General features: G+C 40.0%; 1 protein-coding gene across 1 annotated transcript in view; it reads left to right on the forward strand.

Annotated features, from left to right (window-relative positions):
- PARD3B (par-3 family cell polarity regulator beta) overlaps window positions 1-23951 on the forward strand; it is a 1081037-nt gene that overhangs the window by 998295 nt on the left and 58791 nt on the right. The window contains exon 22 of the mRNA XM_030803127.1: window positions 15470-15549. Within this exon, the coding sequence (XP_030658987.1) occupies window positions 15470-15549 (80 nt within the window). The remainder of the gene's footprint in view (window positions 1-15469; window positions 15550-23951) is intronic.

Genomic DNA, 23951 nt, shown 5'->3' on the forward strand with positions numbered 1-23951 from the left:
GTATATTTGCATAAGTTTATATCCCAAGCAGAGTTCTTGATTTTGCAAGAGCATAATAAAAAAAAAAAAACAACACTGTGAATTGGCAGGTTTGAGGTTATGATTTGCAGCTGGTCTATCACTTCCTCTTACTGGAAGCTGCAGCTTAAAGTATTTTACAATTATCATATTTCACGGGACCTGGGCCTATATTTGCATCTGCTCATCTTTTGGTTTTCCTTTTTAAAAAATACTCTCTTTTCACATTTTTTGGTAGAAAAATTGTCCAACACATTCATTTTATATATTTTTCTCTTCTGGGTATAAATTCATATGGTTCAATGCTATTGAAATCAAAACAGTCAATGCAGTGAGCCCTTTGGACAGGTTTTTGAGACTGAAAACAATGACAAAGCAAATTCTACCCGGGGTTGCAGTAATATTTCTAACCAACCTCCTTTGTCCATTGTCATTATTTTGATTAAAAAGGTGTGTAGAAGCCACGGTGGTTTTTCAGCATGCAAAAATTATTGCAGAAACTTCCTCTATTAGTGCAAATTATTAGAGGATGGAAATGGTACCTGAGCAGCAAGAATGACATTAATTATGCGAAAAGCAGTCATATCTGGCAGTTGGCAAGCATGCATTATTCTTCAACAATCTTCCATGGGTTTGTGTTCAGTCAGCATTAGAAATCTAAAAGCTTTTAATTTTGGCAAAGTTTTCACAGGACTTGCACTTCCAGCTTCTAGACAAAAGATAATTTGGAAGGAAATTATGTTGGTGAAATTGAAGAATTCAGTAATGAGTTCTGTGTGGATGAATCAATGCCCAATTAAATGATTATATCAAATCTACCTTTAAATGTTGACTTAAAATAATCATATTTTAAAGACATTGAAAGTAACATGCTATATATACAGGTAATCAGAAGAGCAAAGTCTGTGTTACCCATGCTGGTAGAGAAATGAAGTATTCTGATTGATCCATGAATTTGATTAATGGAAAGAAATTTAGGACAGGAATTACCTTATGCTAAGATTTAGAGTAGGCTGCCATAATCTAGCTTGTTTTCATAGTTTCCATTCTCTTTTGCAACCTTTCTCTGTTTCTCTGGGTTTTTTTCTCTTTCCCTATCTACACCCCTTTTTCCAGGCTCCCTTTTCTGTTTGAGTGTTTTAATGCTCACAGAATTTTTTTTTCTTTTTTTTTTTTTAAGACAGAGTTTCACTCTTGTTGCCCAGGCTGGAATGCAATGGCATGATCTTGGTTCACTAAAACCTCCACCTCCTGGCTTCAAGCAGTTCTCCTGTCTCAGCCTCCCAAGTAGCTGGAATTACAAGCATGTACCACCACGCCCAGATAATTTTTGTATTTTTAGTAGAGACGGGGTTTTGCCATGTTGGCCAGGCTGGTCTCAAACTCCTGGCCTCAACTGATTGCCCGCCTCAGCCTCCCAAAGTGCTGGGATTACAGGCGTGAGCCAACGTGTCCGGCCTATTTTTTTTTATCTACTACTTTATCCACCTGTTTTTTTCTCTTCGTGGCAATGAGTACAGCCAATCAGAACAATATTCTTTGTTTCATTCATTCAGTCAATCAGCATTTACTAAGCCCCTGCCATATTTATGGCACTAACCTGATGATAGGCAGAGCTACCAAAACTGAAGAAACGGATATCCTGACATAGGCAAAAAAGCACGTGTTTGGCTGGCCAGACACGGTGGCTCACACCTGCAATCCCAGCACTTTGGGAGGCTGAGGTGGGTGGATCACTTGAGATCAGGAGTTCCAGGCCAGCGTGACCAACATGGTGAAACCTCATCTCTACTAAAAATATAAAATTAGCTGGGCATGATGGTGCATGCCTGTAATCCCAGCTACTTGGAAGGCTGAGGCAGGAGAATAGCTTGAACCCGGGAGGCGGAGGTTGCAGTGAGCTGAGATTGTGCCACTGCACTTCAGCCTGGGCAACAAGAGTGAAACTCCATCTCCAAAAAAAAACAAAAGGCATATGTTTGGGATCCATAAAATTCTTAATAAGATCAATAAGATCACTGGGCACGCATAAGAAGGACAAGATAAAGCTGGAAAGTTAGGTTGCTATGGGTTACTAAAGGTCTTACATACCAGACTAAGAGGCTGAGTTTTTTTTCTCTAGTTAACAGGAAACTATTCAGTAGTTTGTGTTTGTGTGTGTGTGTGTTTGTATGTATGTATGTATGTGTGCTTATTTGGTTTGGTTTTCCAAACCAGGTTTTGACATAAGAACATCAGTTTTCAGAAGGTTATCTGTTCAGTTCTTCCTTTCTCCTCAACTTATCTTCATTCATCTTTCTAGAACTTGAACTCAGCTGCTGCAGTCATCACAAAATAATTTGGTTAGTATAAATTTGGGGAAAATGCCTGTCTGATTCCAGCATGGATGGCAGGACAGGTCTGATAATGTTGTGACTCCAGTAAACACTGCATAATGAGGTAGCCATTCCATCCAACAGTAGTTGTGTGCTCAGTAATTCATCCTCTTGTATACGGTTCCTCTCCTAGTCCACTGTTACTTTGAGCTCATAGGAATCTTTCCTCACGCTAAGCCATTACATAATTTAGATTACAAATGGTTTTGATTTATACTCCAGATCCGAGTTCAAATCTAAATTGTTAGACTATTTATAGTTTATTTTTGATTTTGTAAGGAATATGAAAAGCCAGGACTATGTAAACCAAAGAAATGTGGCAGTCTTAATAAGGCGTAACCATAAAACAGATGTCATGAGGGTAAAACTCCCTTGAAAACATTTTGATAATATGTTTTCTATGACTTAACAGGTTTGGACCAAAAATCTAGCATGGAATCTGATTCATTCTTTCTGTTAACTTCCATTGCGTAGATGTTTGAGACATCTATTTCATTGGCTCAATAAATATTAATGAGCAGAGTGATACAAAGATGATATGCCAGGCCTTGAGAATGCAATGGTGCCAAAAGGAGGCATTGTGTTAGCACTCAGGAAGCTTACAATCTGAGATCTTAGGTAAACCAAATTAATAGACTGACACCATGTATGAATAACTGAAAAAAAAAAAACTGTACATAAACCAGGCTATTTTTATAACACATATCTATTAGGAAACGTTTTTGCTATACCAAAAAATTAGTATATCTACAAATATTAATGCCTCCAGCTATAAGAAATAAATATTACTAGGCCATTGGAGTTCAGTGATATGGCTAGGAAGACCACAAACACACTGAGAATAGTTACAGTCACAGACAATTTTACACGTCCCATCGCATCACCACCATAGGTTCATTTGAACTTTCCAGTCCTTCATCTCAGTTCTTCATTTGGGAAACAGAGTGACAGTAACTATATGATCACCGCCAACATATGAGCAGCATTGTTGGGGGAGAAATGTTGCTTTGGGGTCAGACACATCTCAGTTCAAATCCTGGCTTTGCCACTGTGTGACCCTTAAGCAAGTCTCTTGATCTCTGAACTCCCATTTCCTCATGTGTGAAATGAGGCAGAGATGGAAATGGTAGCACTGATTGCAACTCAGGATACTGATAGTGGAGTGTTCTAGAGAGTCCTTTCTTTCTAGTAATTGTAAATGGAAGTGACCAGAACTTGCCCACTGGCTGAAATAGAAAAAAGAAACATTTGGAAAAGCTGAATATTTTATCTCTATGTTTGGTCTTTATAAACGGAAGTATACCTAAAATATGCTAGAGAACTTGGTCAAGGAATATGCTTTATAGAGTTTATCAGCTAAAAGGGATAGTATAAGAAATAATATGAACTATTATATCATTTAAGAATTGAACATAGTTTGAGGGTTAGCATTGTCTCTTTTGGGATGAGTGAATAACACTGTCACAGAGTGTACAATAAAACAAAACAGCCAGGTGTAAATGATTCATGGACTACATCCATGAAACAATTAGAAACCAAATTTAGTAAGTACTAGATATTAGCATCTAGTGATTAATGTCACTAAGATTACATCAAATTCCTGTGTACTCTGTTCCTGGAGAATACAGGACAGGTGACAGATTTCTTAGGAATGCTTTTCCTAATGCCTTTTTTTTTCTTTTCATCAGACCTTTGTCTTTTTTCAAGTATGAGTTTACATTTTAGTCAGTGTTACAATATCTCTATTTGTAGGTAGACAGATGGGGGATAGGAAATGAGGAATGGTGTCTGGCTCTTTAATTAAAGACATAGAGCCAGAGTTTGCTCTTCGAGCTTGTTGGCAAGGCACATACACACACGTGCACATACACACACATACACACACAAGTGCATCTGATAGATGAAGCCAAATTTGTAAAATTGTATCCACAATCATAGTTTCTATGGTAACTGTATCTTAGGCCCAGACACAAACAGAGCTGGCAGGAGATGTCTGATTTTATTTTCTGCTAAGACAATCATAACAGAGACAGTTCAGGTTATTAAGATGCCATAGCCCAGTGTACATGCAGCTAGTACTTGGATGGTGCTACCATAAGATTTCATGCTTAAATCCCAATAAATACTTTATAATTTCATAATTTGCAGATTGCTTTTCTCTGTCATTCTGCTATAAAATCATCATGTGCCTGCACACAGTTACTATATTAATGAGGTGTTAGTGGTCAACATAAATGTGGAAATGATGCAAGATAACTTTTATAAATGTGCACAGGTTAGAAGGGACTTCCAGGATGTCTGTTTTAACCCTGACATGTTACAAGGAAGGAAAATGTAGGCACAGAATGGTTAAAAGACTTATCCAAGAGTTATTTTTAAAATATTTTATTTGCTGTATTTTTTAAACTAGCAGATGTTCTAGACTAGTCTATAAGCTGAATACCCAGTTATTTGACAAAATTACTGGAATCAAATTACAGAAAACAAACTCTTCAGAAACAATAGTTTGAATGAGTGTGTGTTCTTTCGCCTCTCTGGATAACATATTTGTAAATACATGTAGCTCAGGCATATTATACCACATATTGCTGAAGATAAATAATTAAATATCCTATTTTGATGAGTTTCGTTTTGTTTAAATAGGGCGTTTCGCTTAGTTCCCCTAGAAACATATAGCATTTTAGCAAAAATCTTAATATTAGAAGATGCTGAAAGCCAAGTTTATAACTTTTTAGAAGTTTTTATTGTGTTGATTCCTTTAAACACCTTCCAGCCAAATAACTAGGTAAGAGCAATGGAGTTAGAAGAAAGCTTTTGGAAATGTGGAACACTGCTCCAAAATATCTGTCATGATACCAACTTGAAATGAAAGGCATGTTTCCTAAAATGGCATCTAAATTTTTATACTTTGCATCTTAATCTTATGATGTGTCTGGCAGCATGAAACTCATTTTTTTGTAATGGATCTAAGTAAGACATATTTGTAAATGAGGATGTTATATATAGGTGAATCAGCCGTATTGCAACTTTGCTTGGCCTCTCCATCACAGCAGCTTTTTAATTTCCTCAGGAAAATTGGCTTAGAGGACATAAATTACAAGATTGGCAAAAATGTGTCCTAACCTATAGAAACTGGAAAACATGTTAATTTTGAATTGTTTCCGCTTTTCATCAGCAGACATCTGCAGAAAAATCTTGTGTAATTTATTCTTCTATTTTTAATGAATTGTTAAAAGATGTTTGAAAAGGCATTATATCTTCTCTTCTGCCATTAATCTACAAATGGGGAATATTGGGAGGTTAAATGGCCTCTTTAGGATATTGCTTTATGAAACTGCTGATTCTAGCAGTGCCAGGCTAGAAATACATACTAATTTAAGGAACATGAATGTAAGCAGCAAGCTCTTTGCTTTTGTAGAGAAAAGACTAATAACTTTATTTTAACAAGGCTCTTAACACCCCAGCCGGCAGCAGGCATTGAGTGAATGAAATTGGGGGAACTCCCATGGACTAAAAGCACCTTAATTCAACATCCTTCCAAACACCAAGCGCTCCTGATAGGCTTGTCACAGCCTGTCATAATCCAGCCAAAGAGGGTCACCACGTGCAAGACGCACCAAGGTATGAGCGCTTTAAATTGTTTTGAATAAGCGCTCTGAAGTTTCACTTCCTGAGCTATATCAGTAAAAGAAAGATAAATATGCCCCAAATTCGGGCGTAAGTTCTAACGTTACACTGTTGTGTAAAAGGCTAGATTTCTGTTATGGCTTAAGTCAAGATTGTTTCTATCAGACATATATTTAGGTCATTACATTAAAAAGAAAAAAAAAACCCTGCATGATACCAAGTAAGATGAAGGGATTTAAAAAAAAATTAATTGGATCGAAGCTGCTGACCTTATTTTTTTGTGATGAGGGAAATTACCTAATAAGGAGTTCTTCAAGCAGGAATATTTCTGAGCCTTGTTGAGCACAGAGAAAAATGAGAAGTGAGCTTATAAATGCCTGTGTCTGTTTTCTCTCCCTCACTCCCTCTTCAAGTCGTCTGACTTCCTAAGGACTTAACCACAACTTCTTAAAATTGGCTTCCCTTTAGCAACCCTCTATCTGCAATTTCCTATCCTCCATTTGCAGCTCTTTGTAATAATATTTGTACCCAACACACTAATCTATATTGCCACCATTTCTAACCAGAGTATTAAACATTGATCAAATTATAGGAGATTACATGAATGATCTCTCCATATAATGGGATATTATATGGCCATTAAAAATCATGTTTTAAAATATATTCAATAGCATACAAAACTGTCAATAACAAACAGATGACAAAACAGCTGTGTATGCCATTAAAATATGTATGTGTTTATAAATGTTAACAGAGGTCATTTTTGGGTGGTTTTTGACAATAATCATTTAAGGGATAAAAAAATGATTAAATCTATTTTTTTTGATAATGGAACAGAAATGTATCCCCACCATTTTCATTAACTAACATTGTATCCCTGAGGGAGAGGACTTTTTCTCATCTCTATGTCTTATGGTACTTCACATGTTACTCTACCTAGGAAACACTAATACATGTTTACATATTTGAAAGTATTAATCCCATTCCATAAGCGTGACAGCATAAGACAGTACAATCAGTGGTTATTTATTAGAAAACTAGAAAGGTTTTCAGCACCAGAGAGTCTGGCTTTCTCTCCCCATCAATCCACCGAAATCACTCTCAATAAACCACCAATCACCATCTCATTGCCGATTCCAAAAAATATTTTTGCAGACTTTATAGTGGTCTCTGTTCAGTTGCAGAGAACAACATCTACTGTAGCTTAAGAGAGAATAAATTTATTATACCATAGTAATGAGCTTATAGAACCATAAGGGATGTTAAAGGAAAAAATTCTTGGATAAGGTTCAGGAATGATTTTTCCAAGCCACAGTCCAGAACTGAGCTACTGGGGGAGCTGTTGCTATTTCTACATAGGAAGTTTTAGACTGCAGAGCCACACAATGCTCATATCAGGAGCCACCTTGATTAGGAAGATGCCACAATCAGGAAGCCACCTCTCCTGCCACCAATTCTAAGACCAACTATAAAAGTTACATTTCACTCCCTAAACTAGCAATGTTACAGCTGCTAAAGCTGCCACAGGAAAACCAAGTCTAGCTCTCATTTAGTCAGTCTTGCCATAATAAACAGTGGAAGTATGGCCACTGCCTCAATTCTATTTCCCAAATGTTATGGCCTCACTTAAATCATGCCAGTACATTGGCTGCAAGGGAATCCAGGGAAAGGTAGGTTGTAGCTTTCCAGGCTCTGTAATTCAAGGTGACACTCTACAAGAAGGGTGGATTGGGTGAAGTGCACTAACACACAGTCCCTGTCTTACTGAAGCTCTTGACTGTTTTGACACTGTTGAACACTCCCTTCATGGAATTCTTTTCTTGGTTTCCACAATAAAACATTTTCCTGGTTTTCTTCTGAACCAACTACTTTTTCTCAGACTTCCTCCTGGGTTCAGTGTTTTTGGTCTGCCCCTTAAATGACGGTGTTCCTAAGAATAGTATTAGTGTTCCTCTCTCTTCTCATTTGTCTTTTGTTTTGTTTGGTCCCTACAGACTCTTCCTAGGCATTCTTTTCCAAGCTTTCCAGTACCATCTGTATGCTGAACGTTTCCCAATACTACATCTCTAGTCCAGACTTCTCTAAGTTGCAAACCATTATACTCAATGATCAGACATCTCCATTGAATGTCTCAAGTCAATTTAATATGTCTAGATATTCCCTCCTCCCACCTCTACTCCAAAATCTGTTCTTCATTTATTCCTGTTTTGGTGAGTATTACCAAAACCATGTAGTTGCTAAGCTCAGAAACTTGGACATTGTTCTAAATACATCACTCCCTTTAATCCACAGTCAATCCTATTGATCTTACCTCTTTGAAATCCTAATGATACTCTCTTGTCTTCATCCTTTGAAAAACCCTCTAGTTTATGCTTTACAATCTCTGGCTCAGACCTTCACTGAACTCTCCAAGTTATGGCAAGAATAATCTTAAAAACTATAAATTCCCAGAAGATAAAATACAAGAAAATCTAGATGACCTAGGGTTTGATGATGATTTTTTCGATATAAGACCAAAGGCATGATCTGTGAAAGATAAAATTAGTATGTTGAACTTTATTAAAATTAAAAAATTTTGCTCTGTGGAAGACACTGTCAAGAGAATGAGGAGAGAAGCTACAGATTTGGAGAAAACATTTGCAAAAGACACATCTGATAATGAAGTATCCAAAATGTAGAAAGAAATCTTTAAACTCAACAAGAAAACAATCTAAATAAAAAATGGGCCAAAGACCTCAATGGATCCCTCACCAAAGAAGATATACATATGGCAAATAAGACTGTGAAAAGATGTTCTACATCACATGTCATCAAGGAAATGGCAAAACAACGAGATATGACTACACACCTATTAGAATGGCTACAGTTGGGAACACTGACCACACCAAATGCTGACAAGGAAGTGGAACACCAGGAACTCTCATTCACCACAAACTCTCATTCATTGAATTCTGGCAGGATTCAAAATGGTATCACTACTTTAGAAGACAATTTGGTGGTTTCTTGCGAAACTAAACATAGTCTGACCATATGATCCAGCAATCACCTTCCTTAGTATTTACCCAAAGGAATTGAAAACCGACATCCACACAAAAACCTGCACATAAATGTTTACGTCTTTATTCATAATTGCCAAAATTTGGAGGCAACCAAGATGCATTTTAGTAGGTGAATGACTAAATAAACTGTGCTACATCTGGACCCTGGAATATTACTTAGCCTTGGAAAGAAATGAGCCATCAAGCCATGAAAAAGCATGAAGCAAACTTAAATGCATATTACCAAGTAAAAGAAGCCAATCTGAAAAGACTGCATACTGTGTGATACCAACTATACGACACTCTGGAATTGACTATGAAAAGAGTAAAAAGATCATTGGTTACCAGGACCTGGGGGAAGGAGTGATGAATAGGCAGAGCACTTAAGATGTTTAGGGCCATGAAAATTCTCCGTATGGTACTGTAATGATGAATACATGCCATTATACATTTGTCCAAACCCAAACACCTAGAGAGAGCCCTAATGTAAACTATGGGCTATGAGTGATTATAATGTGTCAATGTAGGTTACTGAGGTGGAACAGTTGTAGCACACTGGTGGGCATGCGGGTAATGAAGGAGGCTATGCCTGTATAGGGGTGGGACTATATGGAAATCTGTATGCCGCCTTAATTTTTTTGTGAACCTAAAACTGCTCTAAAAACTAGTTTCTTTTTAAACATTGCAGTGGTGGTGGTAACAGTAATAGCCACAGTAGTAGCAACAGTAGTATAGTTGCTAGTTAATAGTGCTCTTTTCTTCATGCCTTGTTTCTACCTTTGCGAAATCTTCAAATTCCCTGAAGACACAGTGCTTTTGTTATGCCTCCATGGTTTTTCACTTTTGTGCTCTTTATTTAAATGGCTTATCCTACTACTCCTACACCCTTCTGCCCCAGAAAAACTCCTCACTCATATTCAGGTTTGAGATGATGCTTCAACACCGATATGATGCTGTCTTCAACTCTCCCAGGTGGACTTTGGAATTTGTTCCTGCGGACTCCCACTGCCTCCTTCCTCAGACTTCCAGTGATCTCATTGTACCATAATTGTTTGCAGGCCTGTTTCCATGAGGAGACCCACTGGATTTCTTCATTGCTTTGAATACAGTGAATGATTGCATTAATGATGTTGCAGTATCAATGGAGAAACATACAAAGATATACACAATTAGTGAAGGACAGAATAATTTTTTTATGTGCAAGCTTGCTGCCTATCTTTTGAAGACTGGCCCAAGTTCTGGTACTTCCATGAAGTTTTTCCTGACACCTCCAGGCCTCATCTGTGCTACTGTTGATAACATCCTGAATGGCACTTGATAATACATTATCCTATTTCATTCTTTGGTTATTTCATTTTGAATGCTGTTTTCCCAAAAAGACAGAAAATCCCTTAAGGATCACCTTACATTTCATACAATCTTATATGCTGTTGGGTATATTTAATAGGGGTGTGTATGTATACTATATATAAACACATATATGTATATACATGCAAATATACATATATATGCACATTTATATGTATATATGTATATTTGTATGTATATATGTATATTTGTATGTATATATACATAATCATATGTTATAAATACATATAATTATGTGTGTGTATATATATATATGTATACACACATAATCTGTTCCTCGAGGCACCAGAACAGTAACAGGCATGTGGTCTCCTCAAGGCAACAGAATACTGACTGCTATTATCATTATGCCAGGACAGTTCTGGATAACAATGCTAAAACTATTAACTTGGAACTTTATAGCTACAAGAAAAAGTTCAGTGTGAATCTCCAGAGCTATGCTATGGATACATAAGCATAGTGATTTTCCAACAACCACAATTAATAACCTTCAGCACAGTATTGATATTTGCAGGAATTCTCTTTCCATAAGAAACAGTTTAAAAACACAAGAAAGCAAACCTTAGGTAGGAATGGGTGAGGACAATGTTTCTGTCCTTCACTTCTTCCTTTTCTTTTTTTTTTTTTTTTATCCCGTCTGTCACCATCCTTGCCTCTGGTTTTGGTAGAAAGTTCAGAACCTTAAACCAAGGCTTTTATCCTACTGCAGAGAATTCTCAATCTCTCTGTCTGTGATTGCTTTAAAGATGTACAGTCTCCATCCCTACCTACGTAGCAGCTCACTGGACTCTTGCCCTCTCAGATAACCCCAGTGTCTCCTGTTCCACCTATTGATGAAATATAAAGAGGTTTTATAGGGCACACTCTAAAGATCCTCCCACAATAATTAAACACCAAGAATAATCTTTCTTAATCTAAGTGCATGTGTATACATGCTTTATAACATCTCTCCCCATATCCCCAACCCCATATATACACTCTGCACAAGCTGGGATGGAATGGTGGTTTTATGGAGAGCTGGGACTTTTGGTAAGAAGAAAATAACTTCCAGGTGGTTGAGTACCACCTAGAAAAATTTTCCCTACTGACCTTGACACTGTTAGTTCCTTCCTGTGCTTACTGGCAAAATCTCTTCCTTCCCACCTGATAGTCCAAGTTATCTATTTACTCCTTCCATGCCTATGTGTGAGGGATACCCAAGAGTAAAAGCAAGCACATGAGTGGTCCATGTGATACCAAGTGTGTTGAGGTGAACAGATGGGGAATCAATCAGTCACAAATTAACTTTTAAATACCTGTTATGTGTTCATCCTGTTTTTAGTTGGTATGATAGCTACAGAAGGATGAGATACAATATCTTTTCATTAAGAAACCAACACACAGTATTGAAAACCTACTGGGGCCAGTCACTGCCTTTTAGGATCTCAGAGGCTGATGGAAAAGACTCCAAGAGAGGTAAACACAGGACATACAGAGGAAGGGACAAAAACAATAAAGACCAACACTAGATAGAAAACAGTTCATCGCAAACACTGATGCAAAAATCCTCAATAAAATACTGGCAAACCAAATCCAGCAGCACATCAAAAAGCTTATCCACCATGATCAAGTGGGCTTCATCCCTGGGATGCAAGGCTGGTTCAACATATGCAAATCAATAAATGTAATCCAGCATATAAACAGAACCAAAGACAAAAACCACATGATTATCTCAATATATGCAGAAAAGGCCTTTGACAAAATTCAACAACCCTTCATGCTAAAAACTCTCAATAAATTAGATATTGATGGGACGTATCTCAAAATAATAAGAGCCATCTATGACAAACCCACAGCCAATATCATACTGAATGGGCAAAAATTGGAAGCATTCCCTTTGAAAACTGGCACAAGACAGGGATGCCCTCTCTCACCACTCCTATTCAACATAGTGTTGGAAGTTCTGGCCAGGGCAATCAGGCAGGAGAAGGAAATAAAGTGTATTCAATTAGGAAAGGAGGAAGCCAAATTCTCCGTGTTTGCAGATGACATGATTGTATATCTAGAAATCCCCATCGTCTCAGCCCAAAATCTCCTTAAGCTGATAAGCAACTTCAGCAAAGTCTCAGGATAGAAAATCAGTGTACAAAAATTACAAGCATTCTTGAACACCAATCACAGAGCCAAATCATGAGTGAACACCCATTCACAATTGCTGCAAAGAGAATAAAATACCTAGGAATCCAACTTACAAGGGATGTGAAGGACCTCTTCAAGGAGAACTACAAACCACTGCTCAGTGAAATAAAAGAGGATACAAACAAATGGAAGAACATTCCATGCTCATGGGTTGGAAGAATCAATATCATGAAAATGGCCATACTGCCCAAGGTAATTTTTAGATTCAATGCCATCCCCACCAAGCTACCAATGACTTTCTTCATAGAATTGGAAAAAACTACTTTAAAGTTCATATGGAACCAAAAAAGAGCCCGCATCGCCAAGTCAATCCTAAGCCAAAAGAACAAAGCTGGAGGCATCACACTACCTGACTTCAAACTATACTACAAGACTACAATAACCAAAACAGCATGGTACTGGTACCAAAAGAGAGATGTAGATCAATGGAACAGAACAGAGCCCTCAGAAATAATTCCACATATCTACAACTATCTGATCTTTGACAAACCTGACAAAAACAAGCAATGGGGAAAGGATTCCCTATTTAATAAATGGTGCTGGGAAAACTGGCTTGCCATATGTAGAAAGCTGAAACTGGATCCCTTCCTTACACCTTATACAAAAATTAATTCAAGATGGATTAAAGACTTACATATTAGAGCTAAAACCATAAAAACCCTAGAAGAAAACCTAGACATTACCATTCAGGACACAGGCATGGGCAAGGACTTCATGTCTAAAACACCAAAAGCAATGGCAACAAAAGCCAAAATTGACAAATGGGATCTAATTAAACTAAAGAGCTTCTGCACAGCAAAAGAAACTACCATCAGAGTGAACAGGCAACCTACAAAATGAGAGAAAATTTTCGCAACCTACTCATCTGACAAAGGGCTAATATCCAGAATCTACAATGAACTCAAACAAATTTACAAGAAAAAAACAACCCCATCAAAAAGTGGGCGAAGGATATGAACAGACACTCTCAAAAGAAGACATTTATGCAGCCAAAAGACACATGAAAAAATGCTCATCATCACTGGCCATCAGAGAAATGCAAATCAAAACCACAATGAGATACCATCTCATGCCAGTTAGAATGGCAATCATTAAAATGTCAGGAAACAACAGGTGCTGGAGGGGATGTGGAGAAATAGGAACACTTTTACACTGTTGGTGGGACTGTAAACTAGTTCATCCATTGTGGAAGTCAGTGTGGCGATTCCTCAGGGATCTAGAACTAGAAATACCATTTGACCCAGCCATCCCATTACTGGGTATATACCCAAAGGACTATAAATCATGCTGCTATAAAGACACATGCACACATATGTTTATTGCAGCACTATTCACAATAGCAAAGACTTGGAACCAAGCCAAATGTCCAACAACGATAGACTGGATTAAGAAAATGTGGCACATATACACCATGGAATACTATGCAGCCATAAAAAAAGATGAGTTCATGTCCTTTGTAGGGACATGGATGAAACTGGAAATCATCATTCTCAGTAAACTATCGCAAGGACAATAAACCAAACACTGCATGTTCTCACTCATAGGTGGGAACTGAACAATGAGAACACATGGACACAGGAAGGGGAACATCACACTCCAGGGACTGTTGTGGGGTGGGGGGAGGGGGGAGGGATAGCATTAGGAGCTATATCTAATGCTAAATAACAAGTTAATGGGTGCAGCACACCAACATGGCACATGTATACATATGTAACAAACCTGCACATTGTGCACATGTACCCTAAAACTGAAAGTATAATAATAAAATTAAAAAATAGCAAAAAAAAAAAAAAAAAAGAAAACACTTCATACTTATGGGTGGCCATTTGTAAGAGAGAGAACTGAGGTTCAAGGTGGTCAGAGGGGGCATCATGGATGCTGTGGAGTAGACAGTTGATTGTCAGCAACCCCTGTTAGTAAAGAAAGGTTTTATAGAAAAGGTGCTTTTAATTATTTGTCTCAAAATAAATAAACAAACAAACAAAGTCTCGCTATGTCAACCAGACTGGAGTGCAGTGGCGTGATGTGGGCTCACTGCAACCTCTGCCTCCTGGGTTCAAGCAATTCTCCTGCCTCAGTCTCCTGAGTACCTGGGACTACAGCTGTGCGCCACCACACCCGGCTAATTTTTTTATTTTTAGCAGAGACGGGGTTTCACTATGTTGGCCAGTCTGGTCTCAAACTCCTGACCCCAGGTGATCTGCCCCCTGCTTGACCTCCCAACAAAGTGCTGGGATTGCAGGCATGAGCCACCACACCCAGCCAGAAATGGTGCTTTTAAAAATATGGTCTTTTCACAGCCAGGAAGAACTATAATGGCGTGAAAACTAAATGTAACATACTGGATGGGATCTGGGGACAGAAAAATAGCATTAGTTAAAAATCTAAATAAACTATAGACTTTAGTTAACAATAATGTATCAATATGGATTAATTGTAAGAAATGTGCCATACTAACGTCAGCTAGTGATAAGAGGGAAACTGGGTACAGGATGTATGGGAAGTCTCTATACTACCTGTTCAATGTTTCTGTAAACCTAAAACTATTCTAAAAACTAAAATCGGTTTTTAAAAGAAGAAGAAGAAGAAAATGGTCTAGCATCCTACAGAATATTCCTGGCATGGGGACATGAGGGAGTCAGTTTGACAGTGACCCTTTTTTGAAAGAAGTGACTTTGTTGTTAAATGCCATGTTTGTGGCTTGATCATCAATTCCTATAGCAATGCGGAGTTCTTGCTTGCTTTTCCATGGTTGATTTTTGGCAGGCAGTAACAGCATTTGTGCACTGATTATAATTTCGAGATGCATTGCAGTAACCAGGGTGTATAATGGATCTTCATCTCTAATTACTTTTCTCTCCACAGGTGCCTGGAAAGGGTCCAGATGGGAATGCACACAACCTCCGCTTTGAAGGGATGGAGAGGCAGTACGCATCCTTACCCAGGTAGATCACAGAGATCCCATCTCCAGCTCACCTACAAATGAAGTCTTTAGAGAAGTCTACATTAAATAGAAATCTGGCTTTGAAATAGGGAATATGTTATAATTTTGCCTTGCTGCCGTCTGCTGTAGCCCTAGTTCCATCTTCACAAATGTGCTAATAATTGAAACACTTGTGGGTTATTTTTAAGGGGAGAAAACAGTATATCATTGCAATTGAACGTGTCAGCAAGAATATTGGATACTAAATGGAAACCCTAAGCCATTGCTATAAAAATGGTATCGAACATCCTGCACCAAGCATAGAGACAAATAGTAAATCCTCTGTCCTAGGAGTTACCCACGAGGAATGGCGGGCCAGTCTTAAGCTTGGAGTTTCATGTGGATGTTAAGAAGCAGGAAAGAAATGTGAACTTAGGAAGGTGTTCTTTGCCTGATTTAGAATCTGACCTTGTTCTCAAGGCAATAAGCAAATATTGCTGAGAGGCACAGACCCAGTGAAGGAAAGAAAGAACTGCATGGGAAAAGTTTTCTGGGCCACCCTGGCCTGACATGATCCACTCATACTGTAACTCAACACCCTTGAAAATGAGATACAGTTCTCAAAACTTATGCTGTTATTGGTGAGATGAAGAAGAGTTTTAGTTTGCTATCAGTAGCACATGACAAAGAAACAGCTTTTCCAAGAGTACATGCAGTCCAGCTACCATGGGAGTTAGGTGAGGTGAGAGTGTAAGAATTAATGTATCCAAAAGAGAAACAAAGTAAGGTTAATGCCAGGCAGAAAGTTGCAATGTTCTCAAATATTGCCTTTTAAAGGGGTGGGGGAAAGACCCCAGGTAGAGCTGCTTTTTTATCAAAGCTGAGCTGTTAAAGAGCCAACTCAGAGTTGGAGTGACTGTTTGACATTGTATGTTGACTGTACCTCTGTGTGTGATTTTACAAAACGAACACCCTGAACATTACAACAGGCAAAGCCAAAGTGACCATCTGCTCTTATAAATAGTATGTTATTTTCAAAAGTAATAAAATCTCAAATCTAGCAGAGAAGCTATTTTGTCCTGATTAGGTAGGACACCCAAAATGCAATATTTTTAAAGCTTTTATAAAGTTATATTTTATTTATCTTCCTGTTATCTTTTCTTTAATAGATGTTGTCTCGTAAGTTTTTCTTATTTGTGATTAGCTTCCTGTTTCTATTTTCCTTGGTTTAGTACAACTGGCCCTCAGTATCTATGGGTTTCACATCCATGGATTCAATCAACCTCAGATCGAAAATATCCAAGAAAAAGACAGTCACAATGGTACTGATCATGTACAAACTTTTTTTCCATGTCATTATACCCTAAACAGTACAGTATAACAACTATTTGCATAGCCTTTACATTGTACTCAGTATTATAAGTAATCTAGGGATGATATAACGTGTATGGGAAGATGTGCATAGGTTATATACTAATACGATTCCATTTTATATCAAGGACTTGAGCATCTGTGGATTCTGGTATCTGAGGTCGGGGTCCGGGGTAGGGGAGGTGCAGTCCTGGAACCATTCCCCCAAGGAATGGGGAATCATCTCCGAGGGATGGTTACATTTTGTTTCATTTTAAAAATGGAAGTAGTTTCCAAAAATTTGTTTCACATATAAGATTTCCGGCTTCCACTGTTGAAGTATATGGAAATTGTGGTTAAGGCAGATGGAAAATAGAATGTTCTTATGAGGGAGAGTAAAAAAAGGAAAACTGGAAACAGTTTAAAATCTTCCTGACCAATCTGCACTCAGAGTGCAGAAATGGAGTTTTTGGTTACAATTCAAAGGCATAGAAATAGCATTTAAAATTCTATAAATTTCACTCATTCATTCATTCATTCACCACGTATCTGGCGATCACCTAGTATGTACCAGGCCCTGAGAATATGGAAACTGGAGGCACAGTCCCAGTCCATCCTCAGGACTCTACTATTAGCAAAGGAGTCAAGCAAATCAGCCTTTTACGGTAGTACAACCAATGCTTCTGTTTGTAATTATTAAAGTCTTCTGAATTTCCAACTCTTGTTTATTTTCACTAATCCCTGAAATGCTCACTCATGGCTGACTCTAAACAAGTATATTTTAGGATTAAACACTGTGGTGGGGGTTTTCTGACAAAGATAATACATTTATGCTGTTTATGGCTCTTTATGAATGTATGAATTGACAAAATCCCGCCAGCCCCAGAATAAAACTGTAGCTGAAAGGGAAGCATCTCAAACTGGAAATAATTCTGGTAAAAAGTTCACTCACCCACATACACAACGGTAAGAACAATTAGTTGCACGTGCAAACAGACCTTTGCAGCTACCTGGCAACCAGAGGCAGCCATGGTGGAAAATAAATAGGGCTCAGATAAATGCAAGGGGGACCCCTGGCAGTGGCTTTTAAATGGGGATGCCGCATCCCAACATCTAAAGAGGAGATGCAAAGCTCCCTCCCAGGCATTGCTCCCTGGTCCACGGGTGGGGGGGCTCCAAATTAAACTAATGAGGTGCAGAAAGCAGAGGCCAGAGACGTACTGCTGGCTTCTGAAAAGGTATGCAGATGCTGCTCTGAGTGCCAGTGACATTTACCCTGGTTTTCTTGTCTTTCCCCCTGGAGATTTTACTGTCCACTTAATTGAATCACACCAGCTCCACTGCTGTCTCCTTTTGCCACGAGAGTGAGGCGAGCACATCTCCGTCGGCACCGGATCCCTCTTCATCACAGAAGCAGGGAGGTTTGAAATATTTATGGAGTTAAATTTTTAATTAAAAATAGGAATAAATCCATCTATAGGAAGTTGGTGGCCAACCTTATAGAGAACTTAATACACTGCTGACTGATTGGGTTCCTATGTTGTTTGTGCGATGCTTCACAGTAGTTTTCAGGAACAATTCAGTAACATTGATTTCTATGCCAAATTTGGAGCCATCGACACAGACAGAAAATGCCCCACAGCACATGGAGTAGGTGAGGAGCTCTGGTCAAGTGCTTTCATGGAACTCTGTCATCTTCAAAGCAGGCCCGTGCAGCCCACTGCCAGGCTAAATGACGTTTCACAAAATAAAGCCAGAGCGCTGGCCAGCACAGGAAAAAGACAATTCCCAGCACTTGGTAGTTATGAGGTTGCCTAAGGCTAAGGGCTAAGTGATGTTAAGTGTTATTGTTAAGCAATGTTAAATCTTCTGCCTCCTAAGAAAAATGACTTGACTTCTTTTCTCCTGAGGGTGCTGTTTTGGAAAGCGGAGTGTGGTTGTAATACAACCCCATTAGTAAACACCAGACCTGTACCAGGGCCAATGTTTTACCAGCTTGAACAGCCCCCAGTTTTCTTGGTAGTAAACAGAATGAAATCAGCATTCCTTTATTCTTGCCTGACACAAATTATTACTCACCCTAGATGAGTAGGGAAGTGGCTGTTTCCTAGGCTGCTATGATGTGCGAACATCGACGTATGTGTTTTTGCAAACGGCTCCTTTTTCACTCCAGCCTGCCAGCCGATCGCAATTCTCCCAGGTCCCATTCTGATTTCGCAGGCCTCCTTGCGGTCAGTCCCTTCGGCAGTGAACTCTCCACTCTTCCCATCTCAAGCCTCCATCATTCCCACCTGGCCCATCCCTGGCCCCATGGGATCCCATTATCCGCCCCCACCCGCTCTCTGCAGATGGCTCCATGCATCAGCGCATGATGTTGCTCTTCCGGACTTAGAATCAAGTGTGGAGTCCTAGGGAGTGAGCAAAAGGCACTGCAGCTCTTCTGTGGTCCTACATGAGTGGGCGGCAAAAGGTTGCTGGATAGACTCGTAAAACTGCATTCATGGGTTCCACTACAAAATTCACATTATGCAGCACCAGCTGGGTCCCTGCTGCCGTCCAGCATTTTTTGTAGTCAAGTTGTCAACTCCCCTGACTATCCCACAGTGGCCATTCCAACCCTTTCTACTCCCGTTAAGTTCTACGAAGATGACTAAACTCCCCAAGCCCAGTCTCTGGAGGTGATCTCACTTCCTTTCCTTTACGACCTTGAGGCATTCAACGTTAGCCCCTCAACTTCTGCTCCTGCAGCTCAGACTCCTGCATCTTCACTCACACACGCTTCCCAACGGGACGCACTGAGGGCCTGAGCTCCGAGTCAGGCCATGATTATAGCCCCAGCTTCATCACTTACCACCTGTGTGGCCTTGGGCAGTGATGGAATTGCTCCAGGCTCTGTTTTCTAATCTGCAAATGGGGGTGATATTAGAGCCTCAGTAATAGTGCTGGTATGAGTATTAGATACAATAATACAAGCAAAACCCTCAGCGAAGAGCCTGTGTAGTGCATTGAAGGATTTTTTATTGTTAGCTCTTTTTTTATTTTATCTCAGGGAAAGAAGTGTGTCTTCCTGTAATGAGGCAAACACACACACCAGAGCTCATTTTCCCTGGCTTCTTGGGGACTTTGAGCCACCAACTACCCTCTCTCAGCAGCATCTTTAATCCTTTTGGCGTTGCTTTCCTCCCCCTGCCTACTATCGTAGATGCACAACTTCAGGGGCACAGTTTGCCAGGAGTCCCCACTGTGTGGAGAAGAGGAAGCAGCACCTGCATGGGGATATGCTGGGGGAGCTCACTGAAGCTGAAGGATTCACCGACTCAGGAAAGACCAGTGGTCTGGATGGTCAAATGCAAGAGAACATAGCAATCTACTGTGATCTGAGTGATAAGCTGAGCGAATGGACATGATAGTAGACAGCAGTGCTATGGAGAGGGGGTTTATAACAGATACAGGATGCTGACTTGGATCTAGGCAAGAGGCCAGGGCTCCTGTCCAGCAAGACTTGGGTGCAGGAGTAGGCATTGCTCCAGTGGTGGAGGCCATACCCAGTGCGAGTTAACCAGGAAGGTGGAGCATGATGCTCTAGCTCCCAGGGCAGACATGGCATGACAGCAGCACCCTATTCGCTGGTGGGAGAGATCCAGAGATACTGCTAAGATACTCCTGTTATCTCAGGACTGGGCAGTGCTGAACATGCAACTACCAGACTTATACCTGAACAGGACTCGGGTGGCAGGTCTACCCCATTAAATTGACTCTTGTATATCAGAGAAAAACAAAGACCCTTGCTCAACCCTCCTTTTCCCACATTTCCTAAGAAAAAGTGGCCTATACCTGTTGGTGCTATTTTCACTCAACCCACTCACACTATAGCCTCTTGCCCCAGGCTTCTGCCCACACCACTGATACTTCCACCAGATTCTGCTTCCCACCTTTCGCTCCACGTGGATTCTCTCTGTGCTGTCTCCTCCATTCCTGCTAATTCAATGCCCATCTCTATGATGATTCCAAACGTGCCTGCCTAACATTCATATCCCACTCTTGTGACCCCAGTTACAGCCGCTTCTTTGATATACCCCTCTTTCGGCCTCCAAGATGCCTCCAAGTCCCCCTGCCAAAACCCATGCCGTCTTCCTTTGCTCTTCTTCTTTTAAACTTCCATAACATTTAGTTAGCACCTTCCCAGTTCCCTAAAAACACCCTGAATTAGGTTATTATTCTCCACTGCCCCTTTCCACCCCATTGAAATATAAATTCCTGGAAATAAGAGACTTTGTTTTATACCCATCACTTGTTACACCCAGAACCTAACATAAGGCCATGTATACAGTAGAGTCTTAATACATTGCTATACAGATGAGAATAGTTTTTGTGGTTTTTGTTTTGTTTCCTCTACCCAGGTGGAGGCCTAAGTATGGGCTCCACCACTGGAGCAATACCTACTCCTGCACCCAAGTCTCACTGGACGGTCTGATCTCATCTGTTGCCCACGTTGGAGTACAGTGGTACAATCTCGGCTCACTGCAATGTCTGCCTCCCAGGCTCAAGCATTTTCCATCCTCAGCCTCCAGAGTAGCTGGGACTACAGGCATGCACCACCATGCCCAGCTAAATTTTGCATTTTTTTTGTAAAGACAAGGTTTTGCCAAGTTGCCCAGGCTGGTCTAGAACTCCTGAGCTTAAACAATCAGCTTGCCTCAGCCTCCCAAAGTGCCGGGATTATAGGCATGAGCCACTATACCTAGCCAAGAATAGATTTTCTTTATATGCAAGGAAGTTATGGGAAAGAAATCCCCAAAGCTTTTTTGACAGTTTGTTTTAGAGTGCTGTTTTCTAATATAAGAAATGATTTTTCGTGAGAATGTATCTTTTCTCTGAAATCAACAGAAGTCCAGACTTTTTTTTTTTGAGACAGAGTCTCCCTCTGTTGCCCAGGCTGGAGTGCAGTGGCGTGATCTTGGCTCACTGCAACCTCCGCCTCCCAGGCTCAAGTGATTCTCCTGCCTCAGCCTCCCAAGTAGCTAGGATTACAGGTGCGTACCACCATGCCCGGCTAATTTTGGTATTTTTGGTAGAGACGAGGTTTCACCATGTTGGCCAGGGTGGTCTTGAATTTCTGACCTCAAGTGATCCACCCGTCTTGGCCTCCCAAAGTGCTAGGATTACAGGCATGAGCCACCGCACCCAGCCCAGACTTCTAAATAGTTCATCCCTAGTGAGCACTTACTATGTACAAGGCACAGTTCTAAATGCTTTGCATCTCCTGACTGACAATGCTCACAGCAACCCTGTGACTCAGCAGCAACCTGATAACTATCCCCATTTCACAGGAAAGGTCACAGGCAGAGAGAGGTTAAATAAACTTGCCCAAGTCCAACAGCTAAAATGTGGCAGAGCTGGGTTTTTAACCCAAACAGACGAGTTGCGAGTGTGTTCATTTTAACCACTGTGGCTAAGGTTATGAAGCTCAGTTTAATCCATACTCTGCACCTATCATATTCCCTTATGTTATTTGCTCACCTGTTTGTATTTCTTACTAAAATGTAAGTGCCTTGGAGGACAGGGACTGTGTCTTCTTCATCTTTGTATATGACACAGAACATTCCTAATATACAGGTTAAGTAATGCCTTTCAACCGTCTCTGTAATGCTGTCATAAAAATCAATTCTTTTTTCAGTTCCCTTGGGCCCTTTGTTTGAAATATGAACAGTTTAATGTGTAATTGCTAGATGAACATTAAGCAATATACTTTACCTAGCAAAAAGAGAATCCTGTTTTGTTAGAACACTCCTGAGAGTTGAAAAAACAGTGTCTGCAAATTGGTACTGTAGTTCCCTAAGATTAGAAATAATATCTCCCTAGAAGAAAAAAGATGACAATAAATTTCCTGCTGGAGTGCTGCATGAGCAGTCCTGTGGAGAGAAAGACTCCCTTTCCTGAGGCTGATGAGGGACAAAGGCCTGCTCGGGCCACGTTCACCTCCAGTCCTTGATATTTCTGTAACCCATATTACATAAGTTACTTGGGAGAAAAAAAGGTCTCTCTGAATATCTCAAGCAGCTTTCAACTTGGCTGCACAATGGGAAGCAATATACTAGAGCTGAGTTTGGATAGAAAGAGCAACTTTAAAAGGAGCAAGCAGCTAATGCTTGCTTCCTAGGAACCCATAATGAATTTGCTTTCTAAGTACATTCCCGGTGTTTTCGCATTGGGTACGATTGTGTTCATTTCAGAAGAAATGCGCCATAAGATCATGCTTCCGCTTTAATGTTTCAGTTGGTTCGTTTTATTGGTCTCAGTCTTCTCGTCTACTTATGCCCATCCGGAAGCGTCCAATCACAAGTGCATGGGTAACTTTGAAACTTGCAACAAGCATGCTGCCTACTGTCTTTGGTTATCCCAAAAGCGTTTTGTCTGAGTGTCGTCAACATCCTTTTCTGTCATTTACCTCACTTCTTAAAGATACTCTCCCTCTCAGATTTCTCTGGTTCTCTCCTCCAATGACCTTCTGCTTCACTCACTGTTACTGAATTTTCCTTTGCTGGTGTTGCATTATTTTATTGTGCTCGCTAAGTCACTGGCGGTGACATTCAAGTTCTGCAGATTTCCAGCAATGCCATAGTACTGGGCTTTGGCTGAAACTAATCTAGATGGTAATCCAAAGAGTTCAATGAAAAATTGAGCAATCAGAACATTAGGTAAATAGGTGTGTGAGTGCTTGTCTAGGTGTGGGTAGAGGTTTGACTGTCTGGGTCTATAAAAGTTGACAAAGTCTCCATGCTGCCCAACTTCTCTGTACAACAAGTAGTTCTCTGTGCGACAAGGCCAGTTTGTCAGATAAGACGCTTCATGAGCTATATGTACTGCTCCCCGCAGTCATGCCGGCGGGTGGAATGTTCTACCAGAGTTTGAGGCCGTCACACTTCATTTATTAATAGACACTGTGAATCACAGCCAGTGGCTTTGACACTTTCCTGGTGGTGCAACCCTATCTGAAGAACCTTCCTCACTGTGAAAAGCCACCTTGCAGTGTTTGTCCCTAAGATTGCTGCTCTGACTTTGCAGGAATACTAA

The sequence above is a fragment of the Nomascus leucogenys genome, chromosome 22a (genome assembly GCF_006542625.1).
Source record: "Nomascus leucogenys isolate Asia chromosome 22a, Asia_NLE_v1, whole genome shotgun sequence".
Classification (NCBI taxonomy): domain Eukaryota; kingdom Metazoa; phylum Chordata; class Mammalia; order Primates; family Hylobatidae; genus Nomascus; species Nomascus leucogenys.